Source organism: Opisthocomus hoazin, chromosome 5 (genome assembly GCF_030867145.1).
Source record: "Opisthocomus hoazin isolate bOpiHoa1 chromosome 5, bOpiHoa1.hap1, whole genome shotgun sequence".
Lineage (NCBI taxonomy): Eukaryota > Metazoa > Chordata > Aves > Opisthocomiformes > Opisthocomidae > Opisthocomus > Opisthocomus hoazin.
The window spans coordinates 56410975-56435461 of NC_134418.1; the positions used below are offsets into that span (position 1 = coordinate 56410975).

General features: G+C 46.4%; 2 protein-coding genes across 6 annotated transcripts in view; one reads left to right on the forward strand and one right to left on the reverse strand.

Annotated features, from left to right (window-relative positions):
* RPL34 (ribosomal protein L34) overlaps positions 1-24487 on the reverse strand; it is a 290366-nt gene that overhangs the window by 208469 nt on the left and 57410 nt on the right. The window lies entirely within an intron of this gene.
* LEF1 (lymphoid enhancer binding factor 1) overlaps positions 1-24487 on the forward strand; it is a 69260-nt gene that overhangs the window by 30232 nt on the left and 14541 nt on the right. For 3 of the 5 annotated variants that reach the window (XM_075420110.1, XM_075420109.1, XM_075420111.1), the window contains 6 exons: positions 10046-10178; positions 14106-14196; positions 16406-16489; positions 18356-18478; positions 19209-19371; positions 21979-22086. In XM_075420110.1, the coding sequence (XP_075276225.1) occupies positions 10046-10178; positions 14106-14196; positions 16406-16489; positions 18356-18478; positions 19209-19371; positions 21979-22086 (702 nt within the window). The remainder of the gene's footprint in view (positions 1-10045; positions 10179-14105; positions 14197-16405; positions 16490-18355; positions 18479-19208; positions 19372-21978; positions 22087-24487) is intronic. The other 2 variants (XM_075420112.1, XM_075420113.1) reach the window with 1 other exon arrangement.

Below are 24487 nucleotides of genomic sequence, written 5' to 3' on the forward strand. Positions count from 1 at the left end.
AAAAGTGTTTGCAGCCCTGCTCCTTCGAGCTCCTGCCTTGTTCGAGTCATTCTTTGCGCATGCTTAGCTGTGTGCTGTGATTTTTGTGTTTTTAGCCACACGTAAATATAATTTTAGGGCACATTGTTGTGTCTTATTGATGTGACAAATGCACGTGGGACTGATACATAAAATTAAGTTAGTAGCTTTTCAACACTTCTGCTTGTACTGAAATGATCTTGCACAATGTGGCAGAGAAATAATTCCTGTTGTGACCTTCTGCTGGTGGTTCAAATAACTTGTCTAAGAGACATCCTGTTTCTGGAGGGCCCTATTGCTTTAATTCCTGTTAAAATTGGTTTTGCCTTCTGTGGAACAGTGCTGCAAAAATTAAGTACTTGCAAATGCGTTTTACCTCCAGATAAATGTTGCAGTTTGCATTTTCAATCCTAGTGAAGCTTTAGCAGACTGCTACTTTTGGCCTAATCATTTGAACATTTTTAGGGATTTTTTTTTTTTCTTTTTTTTAGTTTAAAAATGAATATTTTATTTTAAGCCTTTGGACCAGCTTGCCCACATCCAATGATGGATGTCTAATGAGATGACTTTTTACCTCCACTAAATGGTTATATTGTTTGCACTGATGTATGCTAAGACTTGATGCGTTAAATCTTTGGTCATTAGCAGATGCCATTAGCAGAAAAGTCCAAATCACTTAGAGCTGGGACTTAAGACTTTTCATTAAAACCTGAATTTGCATGTTATTGGATAAATCTGTTAATACGGTTTAGCTGGACTCAGGGAAGTTTTGTGAAAACTTTCCAGCACGTACGCAGGGTCAGCAGTGCCTGGGAGCCTCGAATTTGGAGAAACTGGCCCCTCTGGTGCTTTCTTCGTACCCTCTCACGTGCCAAGTGCCCCCTGCGTTAATCCCAGTGGCGGGGGCTCCTCGCCTCCCAACAAAGCATGGGCCCCCCTTCCCGGAGAGGCTGGCCACAGCGGTGGTTTCCCCACGGGTGTCTTTTGGCAGCGGTGGTGTGGTGGGGAGCGGGGCTTGCCAGGAGCAAGGACCAGCCGAGGAGCCGTCGATGTAGTCAAATTCCTCACTTCTCCCTCTTCACATCCGTTTCTGTCTTCCCCCCACCCCTGTTTTTGAGAAGGCACATGAGGCAGGAGCACTTCCAAAACCGTCAGTCACGTTGGGTAGCGTGGCCAGCATAACTTGGTCTCTGTTTTGCTAAAAGTAAGCAGTTGCTGCCTAGTCAACCTCTAAGCTGCAGATTCAGGTGTGGTGAACAGAGGTTCTGGACACGTAAAGGTGTGTCCGGTGCTTGCACAGATGTCTGAGCCCTTGTCCTCCTCTGCGATGAGACAGAGCTCAGATGTCTTCCCGACGCGTGTCATGTTCTCACATTTTCTTTATCAAGAACGTTTCTATTCATTGCATCTTAAAAATTGCTGTTCAACGAGAAGTAGACCCATTTCTCAGTCTTCTGGGCCTCTGATGGTCCTTCATTGTAGCATGTGGTGTTGAATGGGCTGTAACATAGACCTAATGTAAATACATTTAGTGGAGGTCTTACTTTAAGCACGTTTGATCCACCACCTGTGCGATGCCGAAAGGCACCTTCCTGTCACCAGGGTGCAGGACGGGGTTCTTTCTCGGCTCCCCCCAGGAGCTTTGGTCCGTATCCTGTGGGACATGAGGAGGCCAATGAGGAAAAGTCATCCCATCCTGTGACGCACATCGACTGCCAGAACAGGAACGCCAGGCTTCAGAGGCTGCCGTCGGACCACCCGCTTTCACACAAAACTTGTATGTTTATGTAGCAGATGGCATTTTGTTTGCCTGCATGGTTTCCATGCTTGATTCAAGTGGGTACTCGAGGGTGCAGAGGAGTCCCTGGTGTGAGTGTTGGACCGAAGCACATCCCTGTGCCTGGGAAAGGCACGTTTGCTCACGAGTCTGAGTACCCCAGAGAAGAAGCCGAAGCTGTTGTGAGCAGGGATGCTGATAACCTCGAGGCAAGCATAACAAGCTTGTGTCTTTGTCTTAACTAAGCAGATGGCTCTGGTGACAGAAACCAGAGCAGTGTTGTCCTCAGGGAAGAGCTGAAGATGGCACGAGAGGTGACACCAGGATGGGCTCCAGTATCTTTCCCCCTGCCCAAAACCCCCGGGGCTCCCTAGCACATAAATCCCCTGCTGATCGCCGACCCAGCAAGCGGCCGGGCTGCAGGCACTGGCTCCTCTGATGTCCCGCGGGCTTCCTCTGCTGGTGTAGGGCAGCGGTCCTTATCGGCAAAGCAATTAATAAGCCAGACCCCTGCAACTCAGAGGCTCGAGCTTGGGCTTGTTCAAACATTGCGGTGCCTGTGTTCCCCTTGGCCAACTGAGAGCAGAAAGGGCTCTGGGCAGGCCAGGAAACGATGGGGATAATGCCTTTTCAGCTGGCAGGAGCGACTGCTGTGTGACGGAGATGCACGGGGCAGGAGCAGGGATGCTACGCAGGGTAAAGGCTGGGGAGCCACAGCCTGTGGGACTTGTTGCCATCCAGAGAGTTAAGTATTTCCAGTGCTGGCAGTCCCATTTACCAGGTTTTGGGACTGCTCAGTGACCCCTGGGATCGAGTGTGATTTGATGCTGCAGGCTGCCTGCCGCTTGTTGGGCGCGGGTTTCTTGGTGCGTGTATTGACATCAGTAAAAAGGTGAACTGTTCTGGATGGGCAGAGATAAAAGGACCATCGTGAGCGAACCGGAGCTTAAAACAAGCATTGGCTGGCAAATTGTGGCACATTCACTGTCAGTTAATGGCTGTCGGAGAGGACCCGGTGCTAAGTTTGGAGAACAAAAATAAAACACTGCAAAATATTTTAACAGGGAAAGCCTTCCCTGCAAGCACGTGGCTTTGCTGGTGATTTAATGCCCTGTCAGTCATTGGTACATATTTCTAAAACTAATGGACTGTGTGGCACTAAGTGTAATCTGTGTATGTGTGGTCTTGCGGTATGTAAATAGAAACGAGCTTGTCCTCCCCGGATGGGATCCGGGCCTTGCAAGACCTGCCTGGCTCCCCGCGTGGTTCCCCAGCTCTCCAGGTCTCCCGACAGCCTTCCTGAGCAGGCGAGAACAAACAAATTAAGAAGTCATAGGAGAGAAGAAAACGGAGATAGCAGGGGATTTCTCATCAAGCTATTTTAATACTGGGTGTGCTTTAATCACTTACTTAATGGCAGCTCTTAATGAACACTTGAAATAAAGCATGTTTCTGTCAGAGATTCAACACCCATGTTTTTAAAGCTGTCTTGAGGGAACTCAAATGTTTATTACAACTTTTCAGCAAAAACCCCTCACAATTGTGCTATATTAATTTCCAGGATTGAAAGGAGGGGGGGATAAGTTGGAAAAAGACAAGAATGTAAACAAGCCATTAGCACGGTGGTTTCTCACTAGCGTGGCAATTAACCTGAATCCGGTTACTGATTGTAATCCTTCTAGATAGATGCTTATCCCAGGCTTTATCAAATCGCATTTACTCTTTTCTTTGCAATGCTCCCCTGGCTGTTGTACTGAAGTTTTTATTGCGCACCGACCCTTTGGGCTTCCGGCAGAGTGGTTTGCTCTGACTCCCGTTGCCTGCTTTGCGCTGGGTGCTGAGCTTTGTGCCTGCAGACCATGGCACAGCACCGTCGGCCACGAAGCTGCCTTTCCCATGCACTGCAGCCACAGCCGCTTGCTGCCAGGCTTCCCAAAAAGGAAGGCCATCTGGGAAAGGTGCACGAACTTTTCCCGCTCCCGAATAACCATGGGAAGCTTGAGCAAGGATCCCGGGTGCTTCCTTCGCCCGCTGATGTGCTGGCGGCAGCTTCTCCCCATCTCCCGGGGATCTCCCAGACTGCTGTGGCTCTGCAGTCCCCTGGTGCAAGGTGTCCTGGGGAGGGGGGAGCCTGCAGTGACTGACCTAAAGTAACTTTCTGCTTCTCCCCTTTCCTGGCTCGCAGCACTAAATGCAACTTAATTACCTGGCAAAGGGCAAAAGTATAGGACATGAAGAAAAGGGGGACCAGGAGGACTTTTTCCTGACCTCGGCTAGCCATCGGTGTACCGCGTGAAATGCGCGATTTCAGTTCCAGTTTTGTTCTAAGTGTTAACAGTTGCGAAGCTGTAAAGCTTCACATGGGAGTGGATGCAGCCTTCCACTTTGCCTCCTTACCACAGTAAGTCCCTGGGGGGCACCCCGGCAGTTCGTAAGCACAAAAGGTCGGTGAGATAAGTGGCCTCCCATTGCCAAGTTGTGAAGCAGGGTAAAAAGACTGCGCCTTTTTTATTTGGCTTTCATAAATCACAGTATTCCTGAGCCCCTGTTCCCTGTGAGCGGGTGTTCCTGTGGGCGTGCTTTCCCACCCCTGCTCATTTTAGCTTCAGGTGAGGCTAAAAGTAAGGTCACAAATCCACCACCCCCATATCTGCTATGTTATTTTCTCAATCACACTGTCTAACAATTGGAGAAGGTTTTGAAAATTAAGCATAAAATGATGTTTGCTGTCAAGAGTCTAGGAGGAGGTTGGCTTTGGACGTAAAGCTATTTGCTCTAAAGAAATGGTTTGGGGATGGGGGTAGTAACCTGAGCTCTCTATATATCAAGCTCACTGCACCTCTGCAAAGTTGTCTGTGGAAAGGGAGGTGGCAAATTGGAACTGCAGTTATCGCTGGTGTTGATGAGCTTGTTCCATCTATTGGTAACTAGTTCTGGCCAAAAGGCCTTACTGTTACCTTTTCTCCTTCCAGTTCTGGTGCCGCTGTGCTTGTCCATGATGTACCAGGTTATGGGCCTGATTTTGACATTGCTCCAAAACTACATTTTTCTTGGTCTTGCATTTTTATTGCCACAGCTGGCCAGCAAAGGCATAAATGCAGAGTTAGTACTATCGCTATTTTCAGAGGACAACTGAAACTGATGTCTTCTGGGTTTGCTCAAAAACCTTCTGCCTAAGGATGATTTCAGGGCTCTAGAAACCAGAAGTTAAAGAAGCTAAAAAAGAGACAGATTTTTCTTGTCTCTTCAGGCCAAGGTATCCTCAGATACTCAAACTAAGTCCTTTTATTTTGCTGTACTACTGCAGCAATAGTGAAAGAGCTTGGGCTTGGTTCTGTTTGGAGGAGCTGTCTGTTGTTGTCTTTTCGCCCCTGAATTGAACACTTGCTGTCAAAAACCTGAAGCCGTGTTTTTTCAAAATGATCCTGTCTTTCAGGATCAAAGGGAATGCATGCGTTTCTCCTTAAGGTTTTTTTTTGTTTGGTTTGTTTTTTTTTATTGGCTTATTTTAGTCTGAATTGAGAAGACCATCTGCTAGTGCCTGTACCCAGCATACAACTTGTTGACAGGACAGGAAAAGTAGACAGGCTGGGGCCTTTTTTGGCTTTTTAGAAGCAGCTTCATGTTTAAAGAAAAGAGGAAAAACAAAACAAAAAAACCAACCCAGCACCTCGTTGGGTGTTGAGCCAGGGATGTTTGGGTCTTGCATGCATGGACGTGCTTGCTTGTGGTTCTCTGCAATCCTCCCTTGCCCGTCTGTGACCTCGTTAGTGGATGTGCCTGCTTGGAAGGGTCGTTAATTTAATATCTTTCTCTGCGCAGCAGCTGGGCCAAATGGTCCCCCCGGCTCCGGCGGGAGCTCCCAGCCGCCCGCCTCGCCATGTGCTAACCTACAGGCATTTTTGCTGTGGCTGTCTCAAGCTTTTTATAGTTTTTCCACACTTGTTGCGTATCGGATGCGTTACAGGTGCGGGCCTGCGCTGAAGCATTAGCTAGCTGTTTAAAGAGGGCTTGGGTTTTGTTTTTTTATCTGGTAGTCTTGCTTGTTCCTGCGTTACTTTAACACAGCAATAGTTTTAAACTGGTGTCTGGTGCATGGCGAAGCTGCTGCCGAGGTGATGCCTACTGCTGGGTCAGGGTGCTCGTCCCTGCGAGCTCTTACCCTTTGCCCACTAACGTTTCGTTGGGGATTTTGTGGTTTTGTTCAGGCTGGTCATAAAACTGAATAGCAGCTTCATCTGTGTGCTAGCTGGTCAAATATTTCGGCTCCTGCCGTTTCCAGTACCTGTATTTTCTCCTAGCCATGCCTATGTGCCCTGTTGGTGTTCCTTCAGGGGACCGTCCCCTGCCTGCACTGCCTCACCTTGGCCTGAGCACGTGCTCGGGAGAAAGAAAAGGTACCAGCGATGAAGGCCAAGCTGATGAGCAAACGTCCAAGCAGCAGAAGTGCCCCAGGGAGGGCTGGGGAAAGGTCCCTTGGGTGTAAACCCAGTTCTCAGCGGATGCTGCCGTTGGCTGTGCAGCAAGGAGAGTATTAGAAAGATGGGGACAATCTTTTTAGCAAGGCCTGATGTGGCAGGACAAGGAGTAATGGCTTTAAACCAAGGGAGGGTAGATTTAGACTAGATACAAGGAAGAAATTTTTTACAGTGAGGGTGACGAAACACTGGAATGAGTTGCCCAGAAAGGCAGTGGAAGCCCCATCCGTGGAAACGTTCAAGGCTGGGTTGGACAGGGTTCTGAGCAACCTGGTCTAGTTAAAGATGTCCCTGCTCACTGCAGGGATGTAGGGCTGGATGACCTCTGAAGGTCCCTTCCAGCCCAGAGCATTCTGTGATTCTGTGATAAGGCTGTGCAGTGGGAGTGGGGCCATGAGGGGCTGGAGGCCTCAGAGCAGGAGCTCATCAAGGTTGAGTCACTGAGGAGCAAGCATCCCTCTGAGCTGGGGGTCCCCAAGCCAACAGGCATGGGTGATCCCTTCACCATCAACCTTTAATGTTCGTAATGGGTTATGACACCCATGTGACAAGGTGCTTTGAAGCCTTACACATTTGTAAGCCATGGGTCCTCATTTTTAGCTATTTATTTATTGTTTTCCAAACTGCGGATCTTGAGCTAGGCTGTACGTTCAATTTCCTTTACTTTCCAGGGTGTGCGAAGAAGCTTAGGCCAAGAGATTAATGAAGGTGATGAAACTGGTGTGGTGTGGAAGTACACCACGTATGCCACGTTGCAGCTGTGTTAGGAACCGCTTCAATGAATGTCTGACTTCTTCAGATTGTCCTGGAAATCAGAATATCATTCTCATCTGCTCTATTGTGTTTCTAGAAGCTGCTTAGGTACCAAGTTGCGCCAAAATGCTACATTTTGGTGAGTGGATGACGTATAATTTCTGTACTGAAATATTGAAGAATCTCATGTAGGACAATGGGTAGTTACGGAAGTGTCTCATCAGAGGTGTGTGGACTGATCAGGTTTTGCAGAAAACTTTTAAGGTTGTATTGAGGAGAAAAGGTCCTCCGCAAATCGTGCCTGTATTAGATGTATATGTCACCAGTGTGTCGGGGAGAGCCATGGTGGTTGCTGGCTTGGTCTGCTGCCCCGAACCTTGTCTGGGAGGAGGGCCCAGATAACCTATCTGGGCAGGCGCCGTAGCAGAACCGATCTAGCATAGGGCTTTTGGAAAATACATCGTCAGGCCTTTCTCATTCTGGTTTTATTTCACATGTTTTCTCCCCTTGTCGATCACTATGGCCGTCTTGGTGGGACCACAGGGAACTGGGAGGCTCAGCCTCTGCCTGCCAAGCCCCCGTCTGGTGGCACGCCTGGATGCCCAGCAGGATTGAGCTGCTGGAGATCCCTGGTCCTCCCAAAGTGGTGTGGGGCAGGCAGGCAGGAGAGCTTTTTTGTTATTGTTTATTGTTACTATTTTTTTCCCCCAGTTTCTGGCTCTGCAGACCCCCAAATGCTCTTAATGGAAATACGGCCTGTTTATATGCTAATTTTAAGCTCACTGACAAGCGGTTTGCTTTGCTCCTGACTTCTCACGGCTCCTTCGCCCGTTGAAAGCCGCTGCCGTGGGCTTAGGGGATAAGGTGCCAAGAATTAGAAAATAAAATAAAATCTGCAGGATGCTCGAGAGTGAGAGGGTATGGGGATTGGCTTGCTCAGAGTACAAATGGGTGATTTCTGAAAGCAAGCAACCCTGATACCAGGGGCATGCATGACAATTACATCCAGTATAATATGAAATGTTAATTACTAAATTTTGAGAAATTAATGCTGATTAGCAGCTGCATGTGTGTGACCTAAATACATCTATTGCTTGATCTTGGTTCATAATATACAGTTTATTGTTCAAAAAGTAATTGCTGAATAGTGGGCTGGCCCTCAAGTCTCATAGCCGAAGACTGAGGCCTGATTTGTAAATCATCCGAAATTTGTTGGCATCCGTTTTTTGTTGAATTTATACAGAGAGGCAAGATGAATAGCAGTTTGAGCTATCCCCTTTACAACTCATATATATTATTGAGAATTCATACTGCTTTTATTATTTGGTCACAAAAATGGACTTAATGCTTGTTGGCTTTAAAACACCTACTAGTGCTGCTTTCTCTCTCCATCTTGCCAAATATAAGACAAGGCCGAAGCTTAAATTAAAATCCTCAGGTTCTTATCTCTTTCCCACAGGAAAGCAAATCTGTGTTGAAAACCGTAAAATTAAGAGGAGAGCAAGGATAGCATAATTTAGCAAAAATTCATGGCACCAGATTCTGAGCTATATGACTGGAGGGATAGGTCAGACATTAAGAAGATACTGCCTGCTAATGCAAGTTCCTTAAGGTGGTGCTCTGGAAACAAGGCAAGCAGAAAATGCTGCACTGGTTCCCGTTTGCTCCCTTTCCTCTACTCCTGCCGGCCTTAGCAATAAATTGAGTTGTCCATTTAATAACCTTTCTGCTTCCAGAAGTACTTGGCGTATTGTCCTAACATCTGTTTGTGCTGGGATTTCAGTAGTGAACTCAAAAAAATTAATTTCGTTGGGCTCATTAATGATTTTTTTTTTTCTTAATTCCTTATATTTGATAGGCTGTCCTTACTGAGCTTTATCAGCGTTTCTGTCTGAAGGAAAGCTTTTTGTATTTTCCTCCCTTTTTAAAAATTTTTAGAAACCTGTTTGTGCTGTAATTATGTTTGCTAAGGGGCAGGGTAGGGTGGTGGGGTACAAACAAGGAGTGCCTGTTACATGCTGGCATCGTCGCTACGTCTCACCCCACCACGGGAAGACCCAACTTCCGTGTCAAGCAGCGTTAATACGGCAGCGTTTCGTTTGGACGGACGAGTCCCATGGTCTTGCAGCCTTGATCCCCGAGCGTGATTTTGGGCGGCATCCCCCCATCACGCCGCATGCCCCCTCCCCTGCGCCTCTGTGGGAAGGGCCGATGGGAAACGTGCGTCTCGGCCTTATGGCACCCATTTCAGGACCCCCTCAAGCATTCGTAGCACCTCCGGTTTCTCCTCGGCGTGATGTGGCGAGAGGCCACTCCGCCGTCCCTGGGCGGTCAGTGGGTCTCTTCCCTAACCCACCCTCTGAGACGCCACTGCCAACCGCGTACATGCAAAATTAGGCTTTGAAGGGTGGCTTTTCAGTTACGTGCCACCCAGAGCAGGAGATTCTAGCTGGAGTTTGTGAGATTGTCCCTGCTGCGCTGTGCCGCAGTCATGCAGGAAAGCGGTGGGGAGGAGGAGTGGAGTCCATGAAGCCTGTGTTGCTCTGAAGGCTGGAGATATAGCAAACCTGCACTTTAAGCCTTTTTTTTTTTTTTCCAATGCTGAACCCGTAACTGAAGGGTTTCTTCAGCGCTGCTGCTGCTCGGTCACAGCCCTGAGTGTGCGGTGCCTGCCTGCCCAGCGTGGTGCTGCGGCTCCTGCCCCGGGGCTCTCCGGCCGGCGCTTCCCCGGCGCCGTCTCCATGTCTCCCACGCACCTTTCCTCCTGCTCCCAGCCCCACACATCTCCCTGTATTTCCTCAATGCCTGCGTCCGTCCTCGGGCACCAGCGGTTCAACGGTGCCGCTTCTGGCAGCAAACCTGGTTGCCATCCACCAATGTCATGTCTGTCCATTTGTTCTCCCCCCCCCCCCCCCCCTTCAGTGATATAAATGTATAATAATTGCATTTTGGAAGTGTCTTTAATGCAGAAGCTCCACCTCACTAACACTATTTAATTTTTTTTTTCCTTCTCTTGCAGTCAAACAAGGTGCCAGTGGTACAGCCTTCTCATGCGGTTCACCCCCTCACCCCTCTTATCACCTACAGCGATGAGCACTTTTCCCCAGGGTCTCACCCTTCTCACATCCCCTCCGACGTCAACTCCAAACAAGGTGAGCTAGTCCCATCCTGGCAGGGATGCAGAGCAGTCCTGGTGCCCCCCACGCTGCTGATACGGCTTTATTCTTAATATTTTAGAGGGAGGGTTCCAGGCATGCGCGCCCGCTTTCAGAGGCAGTAATTCTGCCATGATGCTGATACTTAACTCGGCTGTTCAAGTCTTCGTGTTCTTTCTAATGTGATAATTCAGGCTTGCTTTACTCGTCAAAATCTTTTAAAATCTCAATAAGCAGCAGCCAGCCCTCAGCACCCCCTGTGGTGCCCGAGGCTTGCAGTGTGCAGATGGGGACACGGCAATCATCCCTCGCCTTCCCGAAAGCAGGGGAAGAGTACTTCAGTAGTGGTGTTACTGAAACTGCGTCTTTCTCCTTTTTTACTCAAAATTGTGTTTTGTGTCTTTGTGTTCTGGCTGTCCAAATTCTTCCATACGTCAGTTGGCATAACTGAAGCACAGCCCATAAAATACAGTTTTGAGCCTGCGCAAGTGAAGACTTTGCAAACCTGACAGTTTTTTACCTTCTCGTGCCCGCCGCCTTTTGCGGATAGTGTTTTAGACAACCGAGTCGACGGGGGGGTGTGAGTTTTCTCTGCACCCTGAGGACTCTTTGTAACAAACAAGAAAAGCCCCCCCAGATCCCGCTGTGGGAGCATGAGACCAGCCCCGCTCCAGGTCAGTCTGCGGGCCCCGGGAAGCGCTGACAGCCTCTGAGGCACCCAGCCCAGAGCCCAGCCTGCCCCAAGAGCTCCCGCCTGGTGAACCCAGGCTTTTCCAGGGGGGCTGTGCTTGCTTGCACTGGGGTGCAGGAGCTGGGGGAAAGCGTGGTGGTTGTTGCGGGGTGCAAGATGAGGACGGACCCCGGCAGGCACGGGTCTGAGCCTGTGGGTGGGCACCCGAGGAGGAGAAGCTTGAGCGGGAGAGCTGGTGGCGAGGAGGGGGAGCAGAGGGTTTACAAAGGCGTTCGCTGTAGCCGGGACGTCTGGCATGAAGCCTCTCCCTGCCTGTGTCTGCACTCGCGTGTCCCACCGCGTGGCGTGGCGCCTGCTTGACAAGATGGTGAAGCTCTGCTTTTCCTGGGCACACATGCGCCTGCGCGGCTGTCTCATTTGTCTGGTGCCTAGGCACCGTTGTTCAGGGAGAGAGACTTTTTTTAGTTCTGACTTTCCCCTCAGTGCCTAGTTTTTATTTTGGCCTTGTTACACAGATAATAACATGGGCTACGTCCAGAAAATACCATGGCCTTGCGGCTCTGTGTGTTTTTTGCTGTTTGTTGGTTAGTTGCTTGGTGTATTTTTTTTTAGGGAGGGGGAGTACAACAAGCACTCTACCTGGGAAGCTTGGCCTGTAAATCCACGTATAGTATCTTTTTCAGAGTTGGAAGAGGCAAGTGGAGACCTCCTGTCCTCATTTGTCTTCCTCCTTTGCATCAGTGCCCAGGAGAAGGATATTCACTCTTGTTCCTTGAAATCCCAGGGGTGCAGTGCATTAGAGAACGGGATTTCCACCACGTGCCCAAGCTGGCCGAGGTGGCTGGGGCACACCCCACTGCACGATGGCTGTGCCCTCCTGCACCCCGGTTCTTTGCCTTTCCCCCCCGTTTGTTTTTGCAGTCCTCTCCTGCAGACCCAAACTGAGCAACATCTGGTTTGTTGTTTTCTGATGCCTGTCTTCCCCGCTGCCTTTTCTCGCTCGCTTTCCTGTCCAGCCCCAGTGCTTCCCACCGCTCATGTCCCTGAGCACAGGCCCAGAGCGGGGCTCTGCCGGGGGGCAGCCAGGGGCGTCTCTGGCACAGAGCTCCTGCCCCTCTGGTGTTCCCAAACAGGCTCTTGATCCCTTTGCTCGGCGTCTGGCAAAGATGGGGATGGAGAACGCGGGCTGGAGACTTCTGGTTTTGGCTGTGGTGGTCTCCTTGATGTGTGTGGTCCCTCCACGCTCCCCATTTCGGCGCCACTGGCATCTGGGAGCAGCCCCACTGAAGTGGCCCATGCAATTGCTGGAGAGAGAGGATTTTTTTTTTCCCTCAAGTCCTCTGCCAAACGCCTCTGACCATTGTTTCTGTCCTGGCCTCCCACCATGGCTCTGGAGCGAGGCACTGCCCTGGCACCCCCAGCCCTGATGCCAGGGTGCCCTCCTCTTGCCAATATCCCCCGACAAGGGGGTCCACAGCAACTTGCCCGCAGCGCTGCCTCTTGCACCCCAGGCACTTTGGGATGGACACGCAGTCACTGCCTTTCTAAAGCCAGTCACTTCTTTCTTCCCTGTTATTTTATTTCATTTTTTCCTTAACCCTCCCATGAGCAAGAACTTGCTTTGGAGAGCACTGGCCATGTGGTAGCTGCGTAAGTTCCCGCTGGGTAGCTGACAGCCCCCCATAAGAGGCCACAAGTTTTGGACTAGCAATAACCACTGTACGTTAGTGCAGAAAGAGCACTGTCATTTCCATGGGTCAGAAATGAAGATTCTGGGGAAGGAGCAGCCCAGCTCCTTGTGCAGAACTTGGTCTGGCAGCGACAACGTTGTGTTGTCACTCCCAGGGACATCAACTGTCACCAGAGATGGGAGAGATGAGAGGCTGGGCTTGTTTTTCACTGCTCCCCCCCCCCCCCTTTTTTTTTTTAACTTCTCTAAAGGAACATTCCGTCTCACATAAAAACCCTGGAATATATAAAGTGTTTTCTTTCCTGTCACCCACCAGCAGTTTTACACATTTGAAAAGACAACTGGCTAAAAATACGATCCTCAGGTTGTAGTCTCAAGTCTGAGAATTTAGCTTGTTTGAGACAGTAACACCATCCGTATTGTTTTCCATACCTTCCTGTGCACAATCCCGAAAGATATTCTTCAAATCTTGTAATTAAATTCAAAAGGTTTAAATACAAACAAGGAGGGGGAAATAAATCAGTAGCATCAATCTATAAACCAAGTCCCAAGGTAGCACACACTCAGTCTTGGACCTTTGGAGTGTCACTACATAAATATTTAACGCCCTTTTAAAGCAGCTGATTTAACATATGAAGTAGACTTAACAATTCTTCTGCTTCAGCCCCCTCTTCCCCAAACATATTTGAATAAACCAATGTCTTTGTGGCCTCTGCAACCATAATTCCATGTCTCCTGGGGGCATGAGGTTTAGGTGAAGAATGGAGATCGCAGACCCTTTTGGGATGAGGATTAGCTTTAATCTTGAGGTGATTCTTGCAGTTGTAGGACTCTGTGTTCTGGGGAATGTGAGCTGATGGATCATTTCTGATGGGACTCTTATTTTTCCGTGAAATACTACCAATGCAAAACAGATTGACCTTGGAGCCCACAGGAGTCAACTTGATGAAGAGCTTAGCTGGAGCTGGAGTGACAATTGGAAGCCAAATGAATCATATCAAGTGTGACCATTACAGGCCTGAAAATGATTCTTAATTAACCACTGATCCTCTGTGGTAGCAAGTTTCCAAAATCTGTGAATCCATAAGGGAACCCGCAAAAACGTACAAGTAGCAATTTACCTAATCTAATAGCTCCACTGCGCTGCCTCTTTGGCAATGCTTTGTTTTCCTCTTGTTTCATGCTGTGTCAGAAGAGGTCCTCAGGATCCAATAGGGTTTGGTGAAACCATTGAGAAGACGGTATTGCCTGACGAGCTTTACAGGAGATCTAAACTTGTGCAGGCTCTCACCCGTAAATTTATTCACTCCTTTCACTTTGTTTTTTCAAGTATTTCCCTTTGAACTGCAGTATCGTGTGCAAGTTATTTATTATTTTAAAGGTGGCATGGGTAGCCTTTTGCTTTTAACACTGACCCAGAAGGTGGTTATGTCTTATCCAGAGCACTAATTCCATCGTGGAGTTGGCCATGTTAGCTATGAACTGTAGCTCACGTGTAGTATTTTGAGGGGAAAGTCATTCATTCTTCTGTGCTCTTTAACAGGCATGTCCAGGCATCCTCCAGCTCCTGATCTCCCTACCTTCTATCCCTTGTCTCCAGGGGGGGTTGGACAGATAACACCACCTCTTGGCTGGTAAGATCTTTTAGCTTCTTTTCAGACAAAGGTGCACGTTCACACCATTCGCTGTTGTTGAATCAGTCGCAGCATTTACAAAATAAGAATGTCATTGGAGTAAGAAATTACTACATTATTTTAGTTGAAAAGATCAAAAAATTTTGATCTTTGAAATGAATTGAATCTGGTTTTTGAACATGTACAGAAATTGAAGTGTGTAGATTTCACTTTGAAGTCTATATATTTCTTATGGCTCAGATTTGTGGCTCTTGGCATTTGGAAAGATAGCAGAAAACAGTTCTCAAGGAATTAAATGTAAATTTTTAATAAACAAAATTGCAGTTACTGAGGGGAGAGAAGGTAAGAAGGAACTTTGAAGTGTGTGTATGTGGGGAAGTCTTGAAACGGCATCAAAATGGTGAACAAACTTTAGTAGTCTGCTGCTTTTTCTGTGTGGACAGAAGCCTCTGTCGTTGGGAGATTTTGCTGTTCTTGCTAATGCTAGCCCTCTCAGGATCTTTCTCTGCCATTCAGGGTGCCATCTTCCTTTGGGAGGAAACCCGTGGTATTTTCAGAGTAATCGATTTGGCAGGTTGCTTTGTGTCTGCTGGGGGTAGATATGTGCTTGCCCTCAGATCTGTTGGAGCAGGGGATAAGCAAACTCAGCAGCAATTTCAGTGCTTTAGAATCTGTATCTTGTCTAATCTGCGCCCGTGCAATGAGCCAGTTATTTTGGGGTGTTTTTAATGTGTTTATGGGAGGGAAACATAATCCAGATGACAACAGGCATAGAAAGTAGAGCAGAAGATGGTGAAATGCTGTATTGCTGGCAAATCTTTCAGGAAGTGTCATGTGCCTTTTTGGCACAAATTAGATACCAAACTAAAATGTGGAAGTATCTGACTCTATTTTTTTTTTTCACTTCTCCCCTGTTTGTTGCTGCTCAGCTGACGCCCCACCTCCACCACCACCATGCCGTTCCTGGCATTCGTTTTCCAGATGTGGTGAATCGTTTCTTTTGAGTGGTTTCTCAATGCAGAGGCTGGGGAGAGGGAAGAGGGAAAGAGAAAGAAGAGACAAGATCCGATCTTACAGGGCTCAGGGATGTGTTCAGCGGCGCTGGCCGACAGCAGGACATACCCAGCCATCCCTTACGCCATATGGCTTCCAGCTGCCTCCCATGCGGTAGTGCCGCTGAGGCTTCCTCCACCTTTTTTATTTTTCCCTTCCCTTTGAGCACTGCTCATTTCCAGTAATGTACTCCAAGTGGGAAACCTGCCTCCTGAACCTTACAAAGGCCAGTAGCCCCATTTTCCCCCCTCTGAAAGCTGATCTGCCAGTTGAAAAATAACTTTTTGAACAGGGTTGCTGTGTGTGGTGGTCTTTCTGGGCTGGTTCAGGCATTTGGGCTGAACTGGGTTTTCCTTGCATTCCTATGGCGTGCTACTTCAGGGTGCTAATAGTAGTCACAACCTGAACTGTTGCGAACTGAAAGTATCCAAACTGTAGTGATGATAATAAAAACTAAAGAGTCCAAATGACAGGTTGGTGACAAAATACTCTGTATATGTGGGAGTATAAAGGAGGTAAGAATTTCACACAAGCTTCTTTTACTGAATTGAAAAGTTTTGCACAGTTAAGATGGACTTGTGCTGCTGTGGGGTTTTAGGTGATTGTGGGGGTTTTTAATCAAATAAACTTCTACTTTTTTAGAAAAGCTGACCAATTCTGCTTCACTGTAGAAGGTGCAAATGGAGAGAGTCCTGTTTTCAGGGATCTAATAAAACTGTTCAAAAGGTTTTCTGGCTTGACAATTCAGTCCAGTGTTCTTGTACTGATCTACAATAGAACTGTTTGGAATACAAAGCCTCTTTCCTAAGAGCTAGTTAAAAAAATCTGATTCCAGGGCTGTTAAAACTAGGTGAAAGAGGGATAGAGAGTGTGCATGCATGTGTGTGTGCGTGCACATGTGCTTTGGGGGAGGAAGGCTGGTTGTTTTGCTTTCTTCCCCAGTGTAAAGCCGTTCTGGGAATCTTTCAATAGAAAGAGAGAAGGTCCAAAGTGTTCAAGTATTCATTAGCTTTGAATGCAGCAGAACTCTTAAAAGTGTTACCTATTACTATTTTTCTTAACAAGTACTGAGTTCCCATCAGGTGCTTGTAACTCTTGAGTAACTACTGAATACTGTACCGTATGATTGATGGGTTCCTTTCTTCTGTGACCTCAGGCAAGGTCAGCCTGTATATCCCATCTCGAGTGGATTCAGGCAGCCCTATCCATCCTCACTCTCAGTCGGCCCTTCCATGTCCAGGTAGGTGTAGGAGGTGAATGACTGACTGGGGAGTAACTGCTGGCATTAGAGGGCAAGTTGCTCTTCTGCTTGCATCTTGGTCTGCCTTTGCTTGCTTTTTCAGTCAGCTAAAACTTTGTGCGTACATTTTTATTTAACATATTTGTGTACATGCAGTTTGCCTGGATCCCACACTGGTCTCGTTCAGCATTTTCTTGGCAGTCTCTGAAGTATTGCAATTAGGAGCACCAGTGGATTGTCAACAATTAATTGAGTTGCTTTGTCTGAAATGTGTCGTTAGTTCATTTCAAGATGCAACATACAGTGCGCATGCTTGGGTTTTGCTCATGCAAGTATGCAACCAGGTGGATTGTCACTCTAGTCTGGGTTCTCTAGTTCTAATTTCAAAGTTGTTGGTAATTAGTCTTGAATCATGTAGGTATCACTCCATGTGGAAACTTGCTCGCAAGTAGGTATTTCATAGCCCAAAGCCACTAATGGCAAGGGATGCCAGCACAGTGTGTTTGTACTGGTGTGTGAATCAGGCACTGTGTCTTTATGTCTAAGTGCAAGCAAGCAATGCTAACTGAGATTTGGCCATGGCACACTCCAGGCCTCCTGTCCTCTGCTTTTGCTCTCTAAAGACAGCTTCTGCATCCTGTGCTTGGTGTACACAAGGTTGCAATATACCATTCTTGGGGTTTTTTTGTGTGACCTGTAGAAGAGACATCCTATTGCACAGGGGCTTAAGTCAGGGCAGCTGAAAAGTGGTGGGTCCTCTTGCCTCTATTTGTATGGGCTCCTTTGGATTATCACTGTCCCTTCACTTCTTCACAGGGCAGTGAGAAGCATGTGCCTGTTGGGGCGGTTGGGAAGAAAACCCGTTCTTTCTCCATAGTAAATGATCTGATTTGGTTACAGGGCTTTGTGTTTCGCATTATTTTGATGGCACGAAGGAAAAGGGCAAGGTGACTAGGGAGTGGAGAAAGAAGAGGCTGGATGTGATTCCTTAACCAGCACTCACTCAGCAAACCTTTGGAGCATGAGCTTGCTTGTGATGTTGATGGTACTTTCCACCAGTTCAAAATAAAGCATGAAGGTTTTCTGCTGTGCCTGAGCTTGCAAGGCTCAGCACCTTCAAGAACTGTCTCAGCTATCCTTGAGGATGACCTGGGCTAGTAGGGTGGGATGACTGAGTTAGTGGGACTTTGGTTTTCTTTTCGTTTTCCTTCTCATACAAATGAAAGCAAGGTGTACTTAGGACAAAAGTCTTTCTCTCCCCAACCCCTCTTCCAGGATGCAGGATTTTTTTTTCTTTTTAGTTTGTTTTTATTTTGAGCATTGGAGTGAAGGATAGTGAATTTAGGTGAAGTGATGTTAAAATCTTTTAGCTAGTACCTTGAAAAGTAAGAGATTCCTTAGCTGTCAGGGACTTCTTGAAGAGATTCTTCTTCTTTTATTTTGTTTCTGCATGGCAGTTCCTTCCTTTGCATTGGCTGGTGGTGGATATTTTAAGAACGTTTATATCTTGGTGTGAAAATGCAGATTTTGGTTAAGAAATGTGTATTTTTATTGCTAGTCAGTGCAACATTACAATCATTAAGTGTTTGTGTGCATTGCTAAACCTGTTTGCCTGAAAGGTAATAAAAAAACTTCTTTACAACCAAAATGTTGACTGATATTTTGTTTGTTTCTTTCTTTGTTTTTCTGGAATACGTGAGCTACAATGCACAAATCTTAGCCAAATATTTTTTATGCACTCTTAAAGAATTGTCTTCCATTGCAAGCTCTGTAGCATTTGCATTCTTGGGGCGTCCTGCTGCTGTCATGTGTGTTTGGTGCCTGTCTTTGCTAGAGTTACAGACCTTCCTTTGTTTTCTCTTTTAGGTTTTCACATCACATGATTCCTGGTCCTCCAGGCCCTCACACAACTGGAATCCCTCACCCAGCTATTGTAACACCTCAAGTAAAACAAGAACATCCGCACAATGACAGTGAGCTAATGCATGTGTGAGTCTGCCTTTCTGCACTAGCCCTTAATCTAAAAATGTTTGAGAACTAGCTCTATCTGAAGAAGAGTCAGGGAGGTTTAAAAACAACAAAAAAATTGCCTTCCATGTCCTCTTTGAGTTTTTACTCTTCTTCTATAACTAAAACAGGAGACGTGGGCCACTGTTTAGGAAGAGCAATGAGACATGAAGCCATTTCTCATTCCAGTCCAGCAATTTTTAGCTGTTGGCAACAGTCATCTTGATTCAGACATAATCATGGACCTGTCTACCTGTGCATGTTGCTTGAGTGTGAACTCAAGAACTGCTGCTGGAAAAGGTCTTAACTTCAAAATCTACTGGTAAAAAGCAACCCTTCTGCTTAGTACTTGAAGGCAGAAGGCCTAAGAAAGCAGCGTATGAGGAGTTATCCCCCTGCCTGTAGCAGTGGTGTTCTAGGCTGCTATGTATAGCCATTCAGAATTGAGACAAGTGGTGAATTTGGAGTGGATTCACAGATCAAATGTTATTTTCTAGAGAATGTGAGTTTGATATAGTCCCTGAATATTAAAGTAGGTCAGTTCACTGAAAAGATATGAAAGTGGATGGGACATGACCACTGAAATTCTCATTGTTACTACTTAAATGCTACTGTAACCACAGGTTGGTAATTTTCCATTGGGTTTTTTTTAGGCTTAAGGTAAATGGATGCTTTTTTTCCCCTCCTTTCCCTTTCCCCCACCACGTTTTAGGAAGCCTCAGCACGAACAGAGAAAAGAACAAGAGCCAAAAAGACCTCATATTAAGAAACCTCTGAATGCTTTCATGTTGTACATGAAAGAAATGAGAGCGAACGTTGTAGCGGAGTGTACTCTGAAAGAAAGCGCAGCTATCAACCAGATTCTTGGCAGAAGGGTATGTACAGGAGGGTGTGTGTGTACTCACGTGTGCTGCTAATTTGTGTGTGAGTTTCCCTTTGGTTGGGTGTGATGGCTCACTTTCTGCTTGAGGTGCTAACTAATGTGCAACTATCAAATCAGCCATAGAAGCTAAAACACGCAACTAAAAAGCAGTATCTTGATTTTCTTTTTTCAGCATTAGCAACATCATCAAATTGGTGTCTGTTCCACTCATGTCATGGTGTCAGCACCTCAGGCATGAAACATCCTCATTCACACATGGCAGGAGCATTCAGATCACCTTCTGGGTCCTCCCTTAGGCTGGCGTTCATCAAAGCAGGAGGGGATCATTCAAACATGAGCACTGGACGCCAGTGGAGGTGGAACTCAAAAGTGAACATAACGTGGTCCAACTGTAAAGTCGTGTAGGCTGGTAGGCACCTGTGGAGGTCGTTTAGTCCAACACCTGCTCAGAGCGGGCCTAGTTGCATCAGGTTGCTCAGGGGCTTGTCCAGTCAAGTTTTGAGTTTCTAAAGCTGAGTACTCATGATCCCGGTATACGTCCCAGAGCCTTGCTGAGAGCCCTTTGCTTCTGTGGCATCTGTAGGCATGTTTTGTTCATTCCATGCTCCAAAACAAAAATACACAGGCCAACCCACAGTTACAAACTTCATGGTCACTGTCAGTGTTGTTCTTCCAAGGGAAAGCAGCAGAGGTAAATGCCCGGTTTGCCCTTGACTGTCCTGGAAATGAGAAGAGGGACTACTTCTGTGTCATTCTGAGTTTGAGTAGGGATTACTCAGGTCCCCTTGTTCAGTGAACCCCTCTTCTTCACCACTTTCTAACGCAGTACTGGGAGGCACTGCAACTCTCTGAAAACCCTGTGCTTTTTAAGTGGAAAGTCAGTACATGACCTTAACTGCTACTTCATTGTTACAGTCTGCAGACTTCCCCCCACCCCTGGCCCCAAACAGAGCAGAAGTCTATCGGTCCTTGTCCTGGCTCCTGTAGCCTTCTGCCTGCTCTCTGATGTTCTTGTTACCTCCTCTCAAAGGACATCTTGGTGTTTGCCTTTTCCATTCTTTCATGCAGGTCTCTAGGATCATGTTTTCATTCTCACTGCTTCGGTAATTGATCTTAGTTGCTTAGTGTGTCAGCCTTGTTTTCTTGGCCTGAATGAAGGCAGTGGCTTATTTATCTCCATTTTGGTAATGAATCAAACCTCAGTGCTCCATTGCCTATTTTTTCCATAGCTTGGACGACTCCTTTCAAGTTACTGTTTGCCGTGAAAGTACCTCAAATTCTACTTTTACTGTGGCACAACCAACACAGGAGTTACCCAGTATAATTGCGTGGAGATTAATGATTATCACATGTTTTGTATTCAGTGATCCTGGTCACTATTTGCTATACCCCATGCTACCCTGGAACAGGAACCACCTCTGTTCTCGAGAGCTAATGCTGTGCATGCTGCTGGGCTCTCTGATGCCACGGCATAATGTCCGCTACCTTCCCGTTTTGGAATGCGCGTGTGGAGTTTGAGAACTGCAAACAGGCTGAACTGCTGTGCTCTCAGTAACACATCAAACTTGCCAAGTCAAGACAGACAAGCCCTTTAATTCACATCTTCTGATGTGTAACGAAACGACATATTAAATCATACAAATAGTTCTATACGTTATTCTTGCATGAGTGTCTTGATGATTACATGTCTGTCCTTTTTTTTTTCTTCATATCTTCTCCCCCCACCCTCCCATGCATGTTGTCAAAGTCAAACAAGAAGGCACGTCTTAACGCTGCAGTGGAACCTGATGCTAAATAAAAGGCCTTTACTCTTTTTGGTTCAGGTCTATGTTAAGTGTTTCAAGAAGAACAAAATTATTAGATACTGATGTACCTGATGTCTTTTCAACTGTTGCAGGTTGTGAGGGTTTTTTGTTTGTTTTCTTGAAAAGTACATAAAAGCAGGAAGTTTATCCTTACTTGGCTACAGAGGTCAACTCATGTAATTCGGAAGAGTCCAGTTCTGCGATTTCTGTATCTTAGAAACTTTTTGCAGTTGCAATTTTCTTTTCTTCTCTTACAACAGGAAGAAATCAGAAAGCAGGTACCTTGAGGCTTAATACTTAGAGGTTGATCTCGGACCAGGAGCCTGCTGGGGCCCAGAAAGCCCTCTGCGTTGGCGTTGAAAACCCGCGTGTAGCTGCTGCTTAAACCCAAGACAGCAAACCCTTCTGTGGTGGGGAACTCACTGCCCTTTAAAAGCAGCACAAAACCTTTCTGTTTTGTCAGGAGCTAAAGGGTGGTTTTTTATTGTCCTTTTTTGGATGCCTTTTTTTTTTTCTTTAAAGTAGTGTTGGGAGAGCGTTGGTTCTGTGAGCAGATTATTTGGTGAGCCCTGTTTCCATAAATGATTTTTGTCTTGCTCAAGGCACTTGGCAGTTGCGGAGCTAGCAAATGCCTGAAAGTTGGTTAATAAACACAAGTGCTTGTAATTGCTAATGAATTTCATTTTTGCAGTGGGGAATGACTGAATCAAAGTCACAAAAACACTTGCTCATGTCATCCTTTGCCTAGGTATGAGCTATTTCCTAGTCTAATACTCTGTTTATTTTGTTTGCAGTGGCATGCTCTCTCCCGTGAAGAACAAGCGAAATATTATGAACTAGCTCGTAAAGAAAGGCAGCTACACATGCAGCTTTATCCCGGCTGGTCTGCAAGAGACAACTATGTAAGTCGCTCACTTGAAGGCTTTTTTTTTTAAATTAACTTCCTTTACCTAACTTTTTTTCTTTCTTCTTTTTCTTCTCTTAACTTGTGGAAAGTTCTGGGTGGAGGGATGGCTAACAAACATACAAGATAAGCCTTATATTTGTTTGCACTTCAAGCATCCAGAAAACTTGAGGTTTTATTGTTGTTGTTGAGATGTTTCTTACGAAGGTCACAGTTTTTGAGGGGAAAAAAGTAGCATGGAAAGTTTTTTTTCCAAAGACAATTGCCAGTACTGTCTGAAAGCTTACGTTCTACTGTACGGCTGTGAATTTTCCCTAATTGTCTATTTGATCGCTTGCTTTCCAGAAATCTTCAGACCTGAGCAAAAAGGGGGCATCTCTCTTGAAAGAGAACCAAAAGCCCTGGGGTCTTAATGCAAACTGAACTTTAGCTGAAAGTAATTCAGAACGGTCCATCTCTGAAATAAAGCCTGCAAAATTTGTATAAATAAACTTCATGATAGATTCTGCTTTTAGACAGTTTGATGAAGCTAAGAAGTTCTCTTACAATTGGTCTTAGTTTATAATTACCTATCAAACAAGTTTTAATAGCACATTGCACAGCTTGCACTGCACAATTATACTATTGTGCTTACAATGAGCCGTCAGTGGAGTCATATGTTATGTTATGAAACTCACAAGCTGCAATCCTGAGAGACTGGTCCTCGCCCAAGACCTGGGCTCCTTTCTGTCCCCCATCAGCTGTGACACTATTTACTGTGATAGGAAGCGTACATGCTATATCTGGCTCAGTTTTCCAGCTGTGTTAGGTGGACAGTAGTATTTCTGTACTTCAGTGATGTCTTGTGGACATTAAAGATTATGAGGCACCTATATACAGTGTTAACAGAAACTGTAAAAGTAAGTACCCAACATTTCCCATCCAGCAGAGCTACTGTTCAGCTTAAACAAAATTTTCATTGTAAGCTAGAGTCTCTTAGGGAGATCTTTGGCACGGGAGGCATTGACATGGAAACTGTGTGATCATCTCCAGAGCAAATACCTTGGTGTTGCTGACATCCATGCCCAGTTTTGTTAGCACAGACACTACTGTGAGACCTAGCAGCTTGTTTCTGCCTGTTTTATACAGTCATCTTTCCTAGCAGATGAGCTGCCATGACCTTATGCAGGTAGGGTTTATTTCCAGTAAGCAGACCTTGTCAACAGAGCAGTCTTGAAATACACCCAGGAACGAATAGGGCCTTGGTGATACGCTCCCTGAAAACAGCGGGATTTCAGTTGTCTTGAACTTACTTGCTGGAAAATCAAATCACTTCGGAGGCTTGTCAGTTCACACTTACCGGATGTCAGCCTTCATGATTGTCCTGTGATACTCAGTCGTGTTGACTTTGAGAGCCTGATGTGTTTTGCCACAGCCTACTGATGTACAGCACAAGCAGTGGACTTGTGGTTTCTTGAGCGCCTTGGTAGACATTCGGAGTGTGCAAGGTGGCACGTATGAATGCTCTCTTTGATGTGCTTCCAACCTCCATCCTGTGTGGAAGGATAGTGTTGACATTCTCCAGTCCTATATGTTACAATAGAGAACTCTGCTAGCTTCGTCTTGCAGTCCTGCTCTCTGCCTCTCCGGGAATGCACGCACTGGTTGCAGTGGTGGTGAGAAGGTGATCATAGTAGATCACAGCTTATCACTGAAACTTTTTCAGGTATTTGTAATTCTTTTTTTCCTTTATCTCTTCATTTTTTCTAGCTTGAGTAGTCAAAAAATGAAATTGTATTCATTTAGCACAGATATCACTGAAGTATTGTCATAGTTGGAAGTGACTTAGGGGTGACTCTTCTGTTTCACGTGGCTGAATTTCACAAAACAGTACAATTAAAACATTTGTACTACTTGGTTTTAATTCTTCTATTTTGGTTTGACTGGTTATTCAGCATTTCAGAAATTTCAAGGAAATGTTAAGCATTGCGTCTTCACTACTGCACTTTCCTCTGTGAAGAAGTATTGCCTTGGTGCCTAAGTGATAACGCGTATCACTGTGAGCTTCCCAGAGCCCTGGAAATCTGCTTTCCAACTTCCAGTCTTGGTCCTGTCTTTGGGAGCTCACTCACAAGGCACTGCCCAGCCCTGTCACTAGCCTCAGGTTAAATAAGGATGGGAGCTTAAGAGTCAGGCGGGCCCACGCTGTCAGAGCAGACTGGAGACTGCATGAATTGATCTGCTGTAGCTTCACCGTAGCCTGTATTTGGAGCCCTCGCTTGCTGTCCATCAGTGAGCACTGCAGTGGCTGAGGTGGCTTCTCACATCACCTGCTGTCCCTCCCGTCACCTTGCAGAGCTAGCTAATGGGAAGATGGGTCCCTCCACCGCAGCCCTTCCAGTTGGTGGCCGCTGGGCCTG